Consider the following 14,511-nt stretch of genomic DNA (forward strand, 5'->3'; position numbering starts at 1 on the left):
TAAAGAAAATACCATAATTTATTTTATTTTAGGCATTGTATCTGAAGATTGTGACTCTTCATCAGAAGAATGATTTATTTTATGTGAGCAATTTATTGAAATAAAATTATATCATGAGTAAACTAATTATAATTATATTTACTTTTATTACAATGAAAATGCATAAAATTTGTTTTCTTGTAGGTTTCATTAGAAAAAAGAAAGGATTATTTAACAGAATTATTAAATAATCAACAAGTATGGCAGATAAAATAAAATCATTTCTTCAAAAGAAGGTGTTGAATGCAAAATTTGCGAATGCTGGAAAAGGATACAAGTAAAGCTTGTTATATTATTCTTATTGTAATTGTTGCACATCTGTTTTTACTTTTATTGTTAAAATAAATGTAGTGAAGTACAATAAGCCTTGTGGTACTACAATAATTTTTTTTAAAACTTTCTACAGTATCTAATACAAATTGTTTGATGACATTAAACCTGCCTATTAACTAAAATCCACAAGGGTTTATCAAAAACAGCCCCAAGGTAATTACACTTATAACTATGTAGATTGTGGTGACACCCGGATACATTAGAATAAAGTTCTATTTGTATTCATGTCCGCACATGCATTCTTGATTCTTCTAGCCTCATATTGGCTCTCATTTCCTCCTCCATAGGCAATAACATGTTCGCCATATGAAAAAAAATAAAATCTTCCATCTTCTAACATAGAAGTACTTTTGTATATAGAATCATCTCCTTTGGGCTGTAACATCAGTTTAGGGACACCCTGTGTATGACTATCTATGAATTGGTATCACTTTAGTTTCATTAAAGATATTGAAATTTGAAAATCTTAGGTAACAAAAATGACATTTTATATTGTATCAATACTATGGTATAATTGTATTAAGTTAGCTACCATAGTCATTTAAAAAGTTGAAAAATGAAGGAAATTAGGTGTGTCCTAATTTTGATTAAGTAAATTTTATTTCGATCCTCAGGGTCATAGTGATGCTAAGGTGATAATAATTATAAAATTTTTCAGTAGTAACTTGTCTATATAATAGAAATTACATATTTTTATTTAATACAAAATTATGTGCAGACTAACGGAATCAACAAACAGTGGTGTATCTACTTCAAGAGTAGAACCAGTAGAAAGAGTAGAACCTACAGTAGAAGCTAAAACAGCTGGCCAAGCTGCATTGGCAAGATTAGAAACAAAAACAAATAATAGAAGTAAATATAAAAAGTAAGTTGTATATTATATAGGTATTCATTGTTTTCATTATTGTCCTACGAAATTATGTTTCTTGTAGATCGTACGAAGCTATAAAAGCACAAGTAAAACTTGAGTTGGAACAGGAAAAGAAGGCACAACAGAATGATACAGAATTAAAACACGAAACTGAAGATAAAGTCAGAGACAATTCATTGCTAGCTGTAACCGATGTATATTTTCGTTGTCCATACTTATCTAATGAAATATTACCAAGAGATGAATGGAAGAAAAAGATAAAGGAATTTTTGTATGACCAGTTAAAAGGAGAAGAAGCTGGTCTAACAGCATGTTTAGTTATACAAAATTGTAATTCTGGAAGAGAAAAAATTAACAACTGTGTTGAAACACTTGGAAAATATTTAGAAAATATCATAAATAATCCAGAGGCAGAGAAATATAGAAAAATCAGAATGCATAATAAAATATTTCAAGTAAGATTCATCTTTTACCAGCAAATTTGAAAGGAAAGAGTACTTAATGAAAGTCTTTTATTTTCTTGAGCTCCTTGCTCTGTACGCATAAAAATGGTTTAATATCTTTCTTTAAAACTTTTATAAGTACCACAAATTAAATTAAAGCAAGTGAAAATGCAAGTGAAGTGTCTAGTATGATATTTTGTTAATTAATTATTAACTATACTCTCACTTTTATTTTAATTTAAGTGATTAAAATATACAATATATATTTCATTTGTTTTAATTTTGCACAAAAAGAAATTGAAGATTTTCATTAGGTTTCCTTTGTTATAGATACCTACAGGTAATTAACAAAATGATGTATTTAATATTTTAAAGGAGAAAGTGCTCCCTGTAGAAGGCGCGTTGGACTTTTTACATGCTGCTGGCTTTCGTCAAACAAAGTTGCTGCATAATGATGTAGTAGAAGATTTCTTAGTTTGGGATCCAGAGAACTGTGATATTGTGAACCTTACCATGCTATCGGAAGCATTAATATCTGCAGAAGTTATCCCACTTGAATTAGATAGAAACCTCCAAGTATTGTTGCCTATGCAAGCAAGTCAGAGAAGTGAATTGCCGCCAAGCTTTTTTAATTTAACACCGGAGGAATTACGAAGAGAACAACAACTACGGTAATAATATTTATTTAAATGAAATATAAAATGTAGTCAATCAGTCTTGACTTCAAAAAACTTCTTTTCTATTAACATTTACAGAACTCAAAACGTTGAAAAAAGTCAAATGCTGAGAACAAGAGCTATGAGAGAAACAGAGGAGAAACAACAGCGACTTAGAAAATATAAATACGCTTTGATTCGTATCAGATTTCCAGATGATATTATTCTACAGGGAACATTTTCTGTACATGAAAAGTTTCAAAATGTAGTCGATTTTGTTAGTGAAAACATAGTAAACAGTGAGACGTCTTTTATGTTAAAAGGTTTAATTGGAGAAACATTTAACAAAAAATGTTTAGATAAAACTTTACTTGAACTGGAATTGTTTCCTGCTGCTCTTTTAATATTTGCTGTTAAGGACGAGTCGAAGAAACCGAATGATTCTACAGGGTATTTGAAAGAAGAAATACTCTCTTATGTTCAGTCCATTTAAAATTATGTTTATTGTAACTATTAATCATTGTGTATTCTAAGTCTATTACAATGTAAAAACGGTAAACAGTTTATGGCCAGGCCTACATTTTTCTAACATAACGGAAATATTATTCAAATTGTATAGTGTTATCAGAATAATTTGTAATCATTCCAATTATCAGACACACATAAAATTTCTAAAATTGGTTGCAGTAGTTTTATATGTAAATTTATTAGATGAAATTTTTTTAAAATACTTCCAATACTTATGCATGTTGTATCTCTTATTTGAAAATTTTTGTTTATTTATATTGCATATATAGCATTGTATGTAAAATTTTATTTATTCATAGTAAAATTTCAATGTATCCAATGATTTCTTTTACAATTTCCTTATATGCAATACAGTTTGCTACTTTGAGTTACGAGTATAAAATAAAATAAAATAAAATAAAAAAGATTATACTTACAAATTGATATTACTTTTTTATTGTACAAATATAGAGTTATTGAGGATACATTACAATCAAATAAAAATCAAATGGGTCCTTTGAAGTAATATTCTTTACCTTCGTCTGTATTGAAATAGTAAAATTAATGTTCTTTATGTTACATGCCCAATCATCTATGTAACATTAAAACACGCAAGTGAGATTATAATTCACCATGCAAGTATATTAATTTTGCATATTTGTATATCTTGGCACTTTGGTTGTCCTATTAATATTTTATATCAGTCTTTTTACATTCTTATGTACTTTTTAAAATCTACTCTGGAAATTTATATTTAACAGAAATACTGTAAGAATATAGTATACATGTATCGAATAATGTATGTGATATGTATAGTGTATCCAATCAATTCACGAGGTAAAATACGAAAATAAATCACGAGGTACATAAAAGTTAATTATGTGTACACGTAGTATTTACTATACAATTGTGAAAAACTGAAACAAATGAATATTAATAAATACGAACGAGCTATTTTCATTGTAAAAAGATTGCTAGTTCAATAGTTATGAGATAATAAAATAATATATCAACAAGAATATATTTCAAGTCTAGATAAAATCTTTTTTATAATGCCAACGACGCCGTAAATTGTAAACGAATTCATCTTGTTTCCTGAGACGAATCGTTCGAAGAATGACTTTTTGTTTCGACAGGTAAAGCGAGTGTAGCTGCAGCAGCACATAATGCTGTCACAGCGTATACCGTCATTGCTCCAGTTATAGACCATTGGAGAAATACTTGTGCTATGTATGGCGTGATCATCGCACCAATTCTAGCCATGGCACTACAAGTACTAACTCCAATACTACGCAAATGTGTTGGATATACTTCCGGTGTATATACATAAGCTGCTTGAAAGACACCAGCAATTAGGCCTCTGGCTAGAAAAATTGCGAGCGTCAAAGCTATTCTGTTCAACAAGCAGGCTCTACCTAACAAACAGATTAGCATGGCAAACATTACTAGTTGAAAAGCCATTGTTTTTCGTCTGCCAATTTTTTCGATCGCGAAAATTGTGGAAAAAATTCCCGGAAATTCCGCTAGTGTTGTCCAAAGAAGATCAATGTAATCGCTACGTTCTAAGCGACAATCTAATTGACATGTATCTTCTTTTTTATTTTCCCACGAGCTACATTGCTCCGATGATGTATGAAACAGTTCTGTTGTCATTAGTACTACACCATAATAACAGAATGCTGTGCTCATCCTAAAAGTATTATAATGTATGTATATTGTTCTTGAAATGTGTAATTTTCATGCTTCAAGGACACAAAGTAAACTGAAATATTTACCATACAAGCCAAAGTAAAGTAGATGTTCTGCACATTTCTTTGTTTAGTATATCTTTCAATTTACCACGATTCACTTGATAAAAACGATCCATAACTAATCTTCCTGGAGGCAAGGGTTTTTTATTTTCTCTTGCTACTCGTTCTAACGTGGAAACAGCTTTATCCATCCTTCCCATTGACAGATCAAATATCATGGACTCTGGTAACCACTATCGGAATATATGATAAAGGCCATATACAACTTTCATAATATTTTCATCTATATTTTACTCACTGGAGTGATAATAGCAAATACAAGAAGCGGTATTGTTGACAGAATAAGGAGCCACCTCCAACCAAAGTTTGGCATTATTGCCAATGCTATTGCGACCTCGAAGCAAGCACCAAGTGCCCAAAAGCACTGTTAAACAAACAATTTTATGTATGGTCAAGTAACAAATATCAACTTTATTAATGTTTATTCATTTATACTTACATCCAATAAAATAACACATTTTGCTCTTTGTTTTGCTGGAAGAAACTCTGCATACAGCGTTACTCTGAAATAATAATGAATTAGTATTACTTCGAATGTATGTGTAAAATGTTGCTTTCATTTACAAAACTTACCAAATACTTACGATTGCGGTACACACCCAATAGCAAAGCCAACTAATCCTCTAAGTAACAAAATCCATAGGAAATTTGGTGCGAAAGAACTCAAGAAAGCATAGTAAAATAATAAAATTGCACATAGCGTTAGGGATTGCTTACTACCATATCTGTCGCTCAAATTACTCCAGAATGTAGAACTCAGCATCATACCTAGAAAGACAACCTACAAACGATCATTGTAACATATACATATGTGCATTTATATATTATCTATAATACATATTAAAATTATTCTAACAACTGTATTAAGTATAAATGTTTTACTGAATAATGAATACTACCGTGGTTGCCAAAGCTTGTTGATATCTAGTGATACCCCAGTCGCAATGCAAAGATGGACTTAAAATACTTAATATTGTTATTTCCATACTGTCTACCATCCAACAAAGACCCGTAAATAAGGATAATTTAACTTGAAATTTTCCAAATCCTAATGCATTGATAGCTTGGATTACTGTAAACGTATCTGTCAATGAATATTAACATAAATATCATATTGTAATAACATGTATTACTATGTAAGCAACCAAATTATATTAAAAAGAAAACAATATTGTCAACGATTTATTAGCATTATATATGATTGTAATGAAAAAGAAAGTAAAATAGAAAGTAGTTGTATAATCTTATATATATACTGCACTTTTTTATAAAATGATTTTATCTAGAAAAATACAATTTCATGTTTCTGTTGTACATGGAACTACATTATTTAAATATATTTACAATCTATATACACTATGTATTTCTGGTGAAAAGAATATAGTTGGTATTAAATTTGTCAATGTCAGTTCAATATGTATCTCAGAGAAACAAACGAATTACAATGTTTCAACTCTTGATTTAATTATCTTATTGGTTTTCTTTAGATTCTAATTATTGCAAAAATTCATTACATGTGATAGTTCTGCCTCTGATAAATATGTGGCATATTATAAAAGGTGATTCTGGAAAGGAACAATGGATACAGCTCTAGACCTGTTGCATCAATAGGTACTAAACTTTCAATGTCAAATTTATACTGCATCATATCTTTTTCATTAAGAGTACCAAATGTAAACAATACCTGACATTTTCTATCAAACATTTATTAAGAACAGTTTAACCATTCTAGTTTAATTTAGTGTTTTTATTACTTTTAAATATATAATACATATATTTAAACTTTGTTAATATATTTTCATAAATTATAGTTCAACATACAAATAAGAGATCCGCAATGTTCATAACTAATATGAGAATTCAAACAGATTTTAAATACATATTGTTTGAATATTTCAATAACTTTCGCTCAGAGAATTTAAAAAAATGTAGATATATTTTTAAAGGTATAATTACATTTTATAGACAAAATAAGACAATAAAAATTTAATTAAAGGAACAATTTTTTCCTTCTGTATTTAATTTACCATATGTATATTTACAATATTTGTTAATTGATCTTAAATCATTCAGATAACAGTACACACATTCAGCCTTAAAATGTTAACTACAATATAATATGTACATTACAAAATGATAGAATAATTTATTAATTAGAATTAGTTTTGTAAAAGTAGAAAGAAATATTTTAATTACCCTGATAACCAGTTGTGTACAAGTTTCGTGCAAATTGCCAACAATAAATGACAAAAGTTGTATAAAAAACCATAGCTATCTGTTTCCATATTTGACTTAGGTTTTGTAGGCAATGCCAGCTAACAAAGTGGTAAAGCAAATTGGCAGAAAGTCTTGCAACATGACCTATGCCAAATCAGTGGCAAAACTGCAACAAGGTTTGTGCAAGCCAATTTACTGCATATGCTGTTGTCAATGTGCGCGCAAGTTGTTTATAGTAAATCTTGCATCAAATTTGTAGCCATAAATTTATAAGAGGCATTGGACAAAATTTAGCTTTGCAAGTTTGACTGACTGGATACTTAAATAATATAATTAATATTCTTATTCCATTGTATTGCTAATATGAATTGTTAGTAAATTTCAAATTCATACCCAGGTAGAAACAAAGTACATTGCATTAAGAACCTTGTAGATAGTTGGTTTCATTCATAACACATATTAATTAAAACAACCCCCTTAAATCCGAGTTATATTTTCATGCATAGTAAGATATTTACACAACTTATAGTTACCCACTCCTCTATAAAATAGAGTTAAGCAGATCACCCTGCACATAAAAAACTGTCAGTAACATTATAAAGAGACATTAGAATAATTTGCATATTCGGATAATTTCAATATTTTTATATGAACTGTATCTGCATATATTTTATAAAACTGATATACCATCTGGAATTACTACGACAGAAGACAATTCCATAGAACGTTCGACATTGTTTCCTAAATTTCTGCTACATCTTGAAATATTGCCTGGATAAACATTTAATTCGGAACTACGTAACTCTAATTCACGATACGGTTCGTTAGATTTTTGACACTGATCAGACGACATGATTGTTTACTTATCATTTACATACACAAGACACAATTTCAAAAAAAGGAAACGTTTCAAGTACTTAAATATGTCACTAACAACACAATTAATTAATATAAGAAGTTAAATAGAACGAGTAACTGATGTGTATATAAATTTTGATTAGTATATATTTAGAGTGTGACAGTTCTATAATCGAAGTAAGGTTAGTTTCAGTTAGGTCTTAATCACGGTCGTATAAACAGGCCCAGAAATTCCCGTGGTGGGGGTGATTCTTTAATGAAGACCAAAAGTTTCATGAATCTTCCGCTAGCCACATAGCGCTGCAATCGATGCGTCCGTACAAAAACGCATGCTGATGCAGTGCACGGTCGTATACACCGTGCGCATGCGGAACACAACTTGTGCGCGCTGCCAGTAGAGAGCGTGCCACGTAAGTAGCATTCGTTTCCTGCACTAGTCTGGGCTGTAGAGAGCCAGAATTCCAGGAATCGTACAGGAATCGGTCACCAATTACCCGAGCGCTTTCCCCACCACTCGGCCGTTCAGTCGTGCGACACAGCTGCATATAGGGTGGGCCGGATATGCGCACTTTACGATTAAATTAATTGTCTCCGTTATTTTTAGAGATATCAGAAAAGTTTATTCACAGAAGTTATTCAGTATGAAGAGGGCTATTACTTAGCAGTAACAAGTTTTTCGTAGGTGGAGTATCTTCTAAATTCTAAGTTTTCAAAATTAATTATGTTATTTTTATTAATGATATTGAAATATGATGAAATAAAATACTTTTATTACATAAATCGATTCTTCCAAATATTCTGCGTGATAGAGTATTAAGATATTATGTGAAAAAGGTAATAATTCGTGACATATTTTAGTAACAAATGTCTAGCATGGTTAGCATCTTTCACCCATTACGTGTGATCCACGAGACAAGAAGCAATCAAATTACCACCAATATTCATTCCACCAATAAAAACATTATTAAAACAGTATTATATACATTTCACTTTCTGTGATGAGATATGCGTGTTAAACGCGACACCGTATGTGTTTCGGCCTGGGCGTGCTGGACGACAGATAGGGTTCATTCAAAATACAGTAGACATTTGTTTATTGTCGACCCTTTTATTGTAGCATGGGAACGCCCTTCGCTCACACGTATTTCTCACAAAAGTGCGCACACATAGTATATATAGACAGAGCATGAACTAAGCGGGGGAGTAAGATTCGCGGTAGGTGGGTGGTTAGTTATAAATCGGGTAACTTCGTTTCTTTTCGGTGCTATTCGGGTATACAATCACGTTACATATATGTAAGCTATGAGAGATGAAAAGAATATGCTTGTTAAAAATTCCGTATTTCATGTAGTTTGTATAGATATATGTATTTCCACGAGAGTTTCTGGACCTATATATATATACGACTGTGGGTTGTAATAAGAAGAAAGTGTATTGTTTTAGAAAAGACAGCATATTTTTTTATTTCTGTGTGAGTAACACTGATCTGTATATATGGATACGGGATGGGGGCTTCTGTATTTATTTGTTGTATATAAAGAACATGAAGTGTGAACGATAAATCAGTGAGAAACTGGTTGAGACAAGTACTAATAGTATATAGTATACTATAATAGTATATGTGAATAGGTATACATGGAATGGAAAGCGTTAGTTACCATTAATCTATGTAGGCGGCGCAGTTGCTTTATTCTCAAAGATGGCGTACTTTCAAAATACAGCAACCCCATATACCCCATCCCGTTATGGGATTCCCGTATCCATATGTAGGTATAAGCCTACCAGAGGGACAGGAACAAGACTGGAATACGTAGTTATAGTTGTAATACTGTTTTATTGCGTACGTGCGTTACGCTCGTGTGACTACACTGACTGACTCGTGGTTCGGTCAGGACGCCAAGAGTGCCTCGGGTAAAATCCCCTAGGTCATCTCGTCGCCTAATTGCTGTCAGTTGGCAGCGGTGCCCCTGCGCCATCTGCGGGAGTGCTAGGGAGTTATACTTTGCTCCCTACACATTATATAAATCAGTGGTGGGTAAATAGTAGAGTAGTTTCTCTACAATTGCATATAGTTTCAGGATATTTACGTTACGATTGATATTTTGACGCGACGCATTAATGATTGTTGAAGTACGAGGAAGTGCCTGTAAGTTTGCACAATGAAGATGACATCGGATGGATAAACAACTTCGCAAATAGGAATATCATACAAAAAAATTAATAACGAAGAATGTGAAAAATCTCGATGATATTCGATGAGCATCATCTCACGTATGTTACATCGGAATAACTGTACGTGATATTTACACTTGAATGTTAAATGAATGGTCTGTTTATGGTCTAATTACTCTTAAAATATGAGCGTCGATAGTGAAAATAAATCAAACGAAGCTATAGTTCCATTTACACCGTCGATAGACCAAGAAAATACTGATAATGGAAATATTGAAAGAACCCCTGTAACCCCAGAAATGGTGCTGCGTTTATCTACAATTACCGATAGTAAGACAATTAACTTTTACTACGATATATATACATTGATAATAAACAAAAAATCAGACAGCAGGTTATTATTCTTTTTATTACTATTGTGTATCATATAAAATGATAATTCATTTTGTTTCAGAATATTTATGTTCTCCAGAAGCAAATATTTATAACATTGATTTTACAAGATTTCAAATTAGAGATCTAGAAACAGGAGCAATATTGTTTGAAATAACCAAACCACCTGCTATTGGTTAGTAGTAGTTAAAATATATTCTATTACCTTACGTAAACATTATAATTTAACATATAACAGAAATGTTTTATTTATATACTTTAGAAGGTGATTCTGCTCAAGATGTTGAACCAGATTGCGAAGAATCTGGTTGCGAGGATGCAAATACTGGCCGTTGTGTACGATATCAATTTACACCTCAATTTCTTAAGCTGAAGACTGTTGGAGCAACATTAGAATTTCTCGTGGGTTCCAAGCCAGTAAATAATTTTCGTATGATTGAACGTTACTTCTTTCGAGACAGGTTGCTAAAAACCTTTGATTTTCAATTTGGGTTTTGTATACCGAACAGCAAGAATACTTGTGAACATATTTACGAGTTTCCTACCTTGCCTGCTGATCTGGGTAAGTGATAAAACCGACTATTGAATTAATCTTGTATTACATCTTTATTAAAAATGACCTTACAGTTTCTGAAATGATTGCAAACCCATTTGAAACACGCTCAGATTCATTTTATTTTGTGGACAATCAATTGGTAATGCACAATAAAGCAGACTATGCATACAATGGTGGACATACACATGATGTACTTTAGTATGCGATTTGTCGAATAGAACATGAACAGAAATTAGAAAGGAATTTGCACTTTGCAAAGATCATTGTGATAATTGTAACACACACTTAGCTAATTTTAAATTGTACCTTTATTTCTTGTACACGAAATTGCAATTTTAAATTTTTACATTAATTCTTAAATACAAAATTTATACATAGTTCCCTTAATCTGTTTGAATTGAATTTATATATCTTGTTGAACACTTTTGCATCGAAATCATAGTTGATTAAGCACATGATGTTTTAATAATATCTAAAAGTGTTATTAGAATTTCATTTCATGGATAACTATTCTTTATTCAAGCATGGCCTTGTACAAAACTATTTTTTAGTTATGGTTTTCAAGCTGAAAAATATTAAATATACAGTTTATGAAAATGTAACGAATAAGGAGCAAGTATAAAATGTTTAAATTTCGTAAGTTCTTACCTGACACAGAATTCACAATGTGTTTACACTGTATACAATTATATTTTACCTTGCTATTTTTCACTTATGATCTGTAATGTTACAAATTTCACATAAATACATATATATGTTTACAAAGTGCATTGTGTTTTTCTTATACTAGTATAATAATTACAATTATGTTTGATTAATGAAATTAATAACAATCTTCAAGAATTCAGTTGGTTTATCTGCATGAACCCAATGATTAGCACCATTTATATAGAGGAATTCCGCAGAAGGAAATAATTCTTTAATTTTATTATGATCTTCTACTTTTATGTAATCACTTAATGCACCTCCTACAAATAATGTTGGTCCCTTATAAACCTGTGATTCTATATGTGGGAAAACTGCTATTTGTGTTGTAAAATTTTCCGCGAGTACAGGTAAATTAACTCGCCATTTATATTTTCCAACATCAGCTTCCACTAGGTTCATTATTAAAAACTGCAATGCAATTTAATTTTAATATGTGCAAAAAATCACTAAATAAATTAGAGAAAAGGGAAAAGATAATTATTTACCTGACGGAAAGTCAGAGATTTAATAGTATCTGCAAGCTGTTCCTCTGCCATTCTACGCGCCTTTGTTAATGTTGGGCTTCCAGTCAATTTTACCATACGCATAGCATTAAATATTTTTTCTATCTCCATGAGTTGAGGACTGGTCCTCACTGGAGACATATCTACTACTATTAATTTTTCTACTAATTCTGGATAATGTAAAGCTATATACATCATCGTTGATCCTCCCATACTATGTCCAAGTAATACAGATTTCTCAAACCCCAAATCATGCATAAGCTGAGTTATATCTTTCGCCATATGTCTATATGTCATATGTGTAGAATGTGGAGAATCTCCATGGTTCCTTGCATCTACACTTATTACCTATAAACACATTCCAAGTATTCTTCATATTATATAAATTCCATGTATCTACCTTACGATCTGTTTGCTGATGTATTGTTTTTGATAAGGTGTTCCAGTTATTCTTTGAACCAAAAAGACCGTGCATTATAATAATAGGATACTTAGAAGCATCTTTATTTCCCTTCATTGATTCGTAAGATGCATATGCAAGTTTTACTGTTGGTATACTTGAGTGAAAATATATAAAGATAATACCTGACAAGTAATAAATAAGGTCACTGTGCATATATAGTCAAATTCAAACTTACGAAGTGGAATTAATATGTATGTATTTGGATGATAGGGACGAGGTGATAAAATCTTGTCTCCAATGTTGCACAAAAATATTTCGTGATATACAATAATGAAATCGTATACCACACATCTTTTTTTGTTTTTTTGGTTGCAGGAGCAATCTACGAGAATTCTTATTTATGTATCAAAAATTTTCTTAACATTTCCACTGTTTAAGAGGATAAGTATTTCACGTTATTTTTTGATAACGTACAATTATGAAATAGTGTCTGATAATGATTGATTGCAAAATAATATTATAAGTCAGAACACAAATACTGATCGTCTTATTGTATAAGAACGTCACTTCGACCTAATTCAAATACACGGTCATCCAATAATATTGCAACTGCATGTATCCGGGTCTGGACTACTTTGGACACAATGTATTATTTTGTTAACGCGAACAGTACCCTCTAGCGGATTGATTTAGCAACTAAATTGCTATAGGCGGGGAATTTGAAACGTAGGTTTAGTACTCCAGTTAAAGTCATTAAAGTTCAGCAACGACTGAGATAAAATTTCTACATAACTAAAGGACAGTGTCTTGTTCTGCGAGGTTGTGCCGAAAAACGGAAGGGGAATCGATCGTCAGCCATCTTGTGAGGCTAAATTTATAGTGCACTCTGCAGGCAAGTTTAATTATTTATTAATACTAACGTGGTTTGGTGTTACTTGGCGTGTTTTAGAGTACACTTGATTTATTTATAAATCTAATTATAAAAATGGCATCTTGCATTGTAAAATAACTGTATAATTATAAAATACACCTCAGAAAATGCATCATACAACATTATATGTTAAAGTAAGATATGACCATATGTCTAAATAAAGTGAACATACTTCACACACTAAAAGATCCTATTTTAATAAACTTATCTTGTTTTCTGGTCACTAAATTTCTTGTGTTATTATTGACCGTATATATTAAAACTTTAGAGATGTATATATTATTATAAAAATAAATATATATTATTTATAAAAATATTTGTGACTTTCTAAAACATATCCTTGATGATAAAACTTAACACGTAAAGATAAAATTATTATCTAATTTACAGTTACATAACTTAAAGCATATTGCCGCGACATGATCTAGGTGGCAACACTTAGTTAGCGGCACAATATGGCTGAACATGGAGTACCCATAGACATATATAATAGATGCGCGGTCTTATGGTAGGGATGAGTTTGGTTTGCCCTGCGGGGGGCGCGATTTATAGGGGTCACAGCCGCGATGACTCCTTGCGTCGCCCGCAGGGCAACCGGGCCTAGGGGGTGGTACTGGGGGTACCACCTCCTTTCGCAACCGGTCCACGAGAAGACAGTGTCGAGGGGTCACTTAGTCACTTCTCGACGCTGTAGGTAGGAGTTGAAGGGACGGCACAATAGCCGTCCCGAGGGGAGGGGAGCAATCGCTACCCGCCCCCCAGAGAAGGGCTTTCCTTTAAATATTCATAGGGAGGTCATGGGCGGTACTGGTCGCGGTGCATGCCGAATGTACCTGTTGCCAGCCCCTACGCCTGAGGGTCACCGGAGAGTTTTTAGTGGGTGAAATCCCACATTGGCCGTCTCCACCCCCAACGAAAACGGTGCACCTTTTTCAAGGTTTTCCCCCGTGTTAAAAAAAAAGGGATCAGGTGGGCAGTAGAGTGAGAGGATAATACATGGAGTCACAGACTTTTCTTTCTAATGGGGCTGTTGATGGGGAATCTCCTATGCTGTGTGGAGGCATTACATGCGTGCAGCATTCCTTCTTCTCATCGCCCACCAGTCGCTTT

The 14,511-nt window shown here is 32.1% G+C and overlaps 4 protein-coding genes across 4 annotated transcripts; 2 read left to right on the forward strand and 2 right to left on the reverse strand.

The window, feature by feature from the left end:
• The first annotated feature begins 200 nt into the window (after nt 1-200).
• Nucleotides 201-2,994, forward strand: LOC107186732 (UBX domain-containing protein 6-like). Its single transcript, XM_015574668.1, has 5 exons — nt 201-316; nt 1,091-1,237; nt 1,305-1,698; nt 2,062-2,357; nt 2,442-2,994. Exons 1-5 carry the CDS (start codon nt 240-242, stop codon nt 2,833-2,835), a joined length of 1,308 nt encoding a protein of 435 aa, XP_015430154.1. The 5' UTR covers nt 201-239; the 3' UTR covers nt 2,836-2,994.
• A 938-nt stretch (nt 2,995-3,932) lies between these two features.
• Nucleotides 3,933-7,731, reverse strand: LOC107186741 (synaptic vesicle 2-related protein). Its single transcript, XM_015574677.1, has 7 exons — nt 7,565-7,731; nt 5,560-5,744; nt 5,245-5,441; nt 5,100-5,163; nt 4,899-5,024; nt 4,625-4,833; nt 3,933-4,539 (listed from the first exon to the last, which is right to left on the reverse strand). The coding sequence occupies exons 1-7, from the start codon at nt 7,728-7,730 to the stop codon at nt 3,933-3,935; spliced, it is 1,554 nt and encodes a 517-aa protein (XP_015430163.1). The 5' UTR covers nt 7,731.
• Nucleotides 7,732-10,021: 2,290 nt separating this feature from the next.
• LOC107186739 (protein unc-119 homolog) lies at nt 10,022-11,135 on the forward strand. Its single transcript, XM_015574675.1, has 4 exons — nt 10,022-10,237; nt 10,362-10,475; nt 10,563-10,862; nt 10,928-11,135. Exons 1-4 carry the CDS (start codon nt 10,093-10,095, stop codon nt 11,053-11,055), a joined length of 687 nt encoding a protein of 228 aa, XP_015430161.1. The 5' UTR covers nt 10,022-10,092; the 3' UTR covers nt 11,056-11,135.
• Nucleotides 11,136-11,562: 427 nt separating this feature from the next.
• Nucleotides 11,563-12,811, reverse strand: LOC107186743 (alpha/beta hydrolase domain-containing protein 11). Its single transcript, XM_015574679.1, has 5 exons — nt 12,706-12,811; nt 12,468-12,624; nt 12,050-12,415; nt 11,659-11,972; nt 11,563-11,575 (listed from the first exon to the last, which is right to left on the reverse strand). Exons 2-4 carry the CDS (start codon nt 12,582-12,584, stop codon nt 11,661-11,663), a joined length of 795 nt encoding a protein of 264 aa, XP_015430165.1. The 5' UTR covers nt 12,585-12,624; nt 12,706-12,811; the 3' UTR covers nt 11,563-11,575; nt 11,659-11,660.
• Nucleotides 12,812-14,511: the final 1,700 nt, after the last annotated feature.

Source organism: Dufourea novaeangliae, unplaced genomic scaffold, assembly GCF_001272555.1.
Source record: "Dufourea novaeangliae isolate 0120121106 unplaced genomic scaffold, ASM127255v1 scaffold87, whole genome shotgun sequence".
NCBI lineage: Eukaryota > Metazoa > Arthropoda > Insecta > Hymenoptera > Halictidae > Dufourea > Dufourea novaeangliae.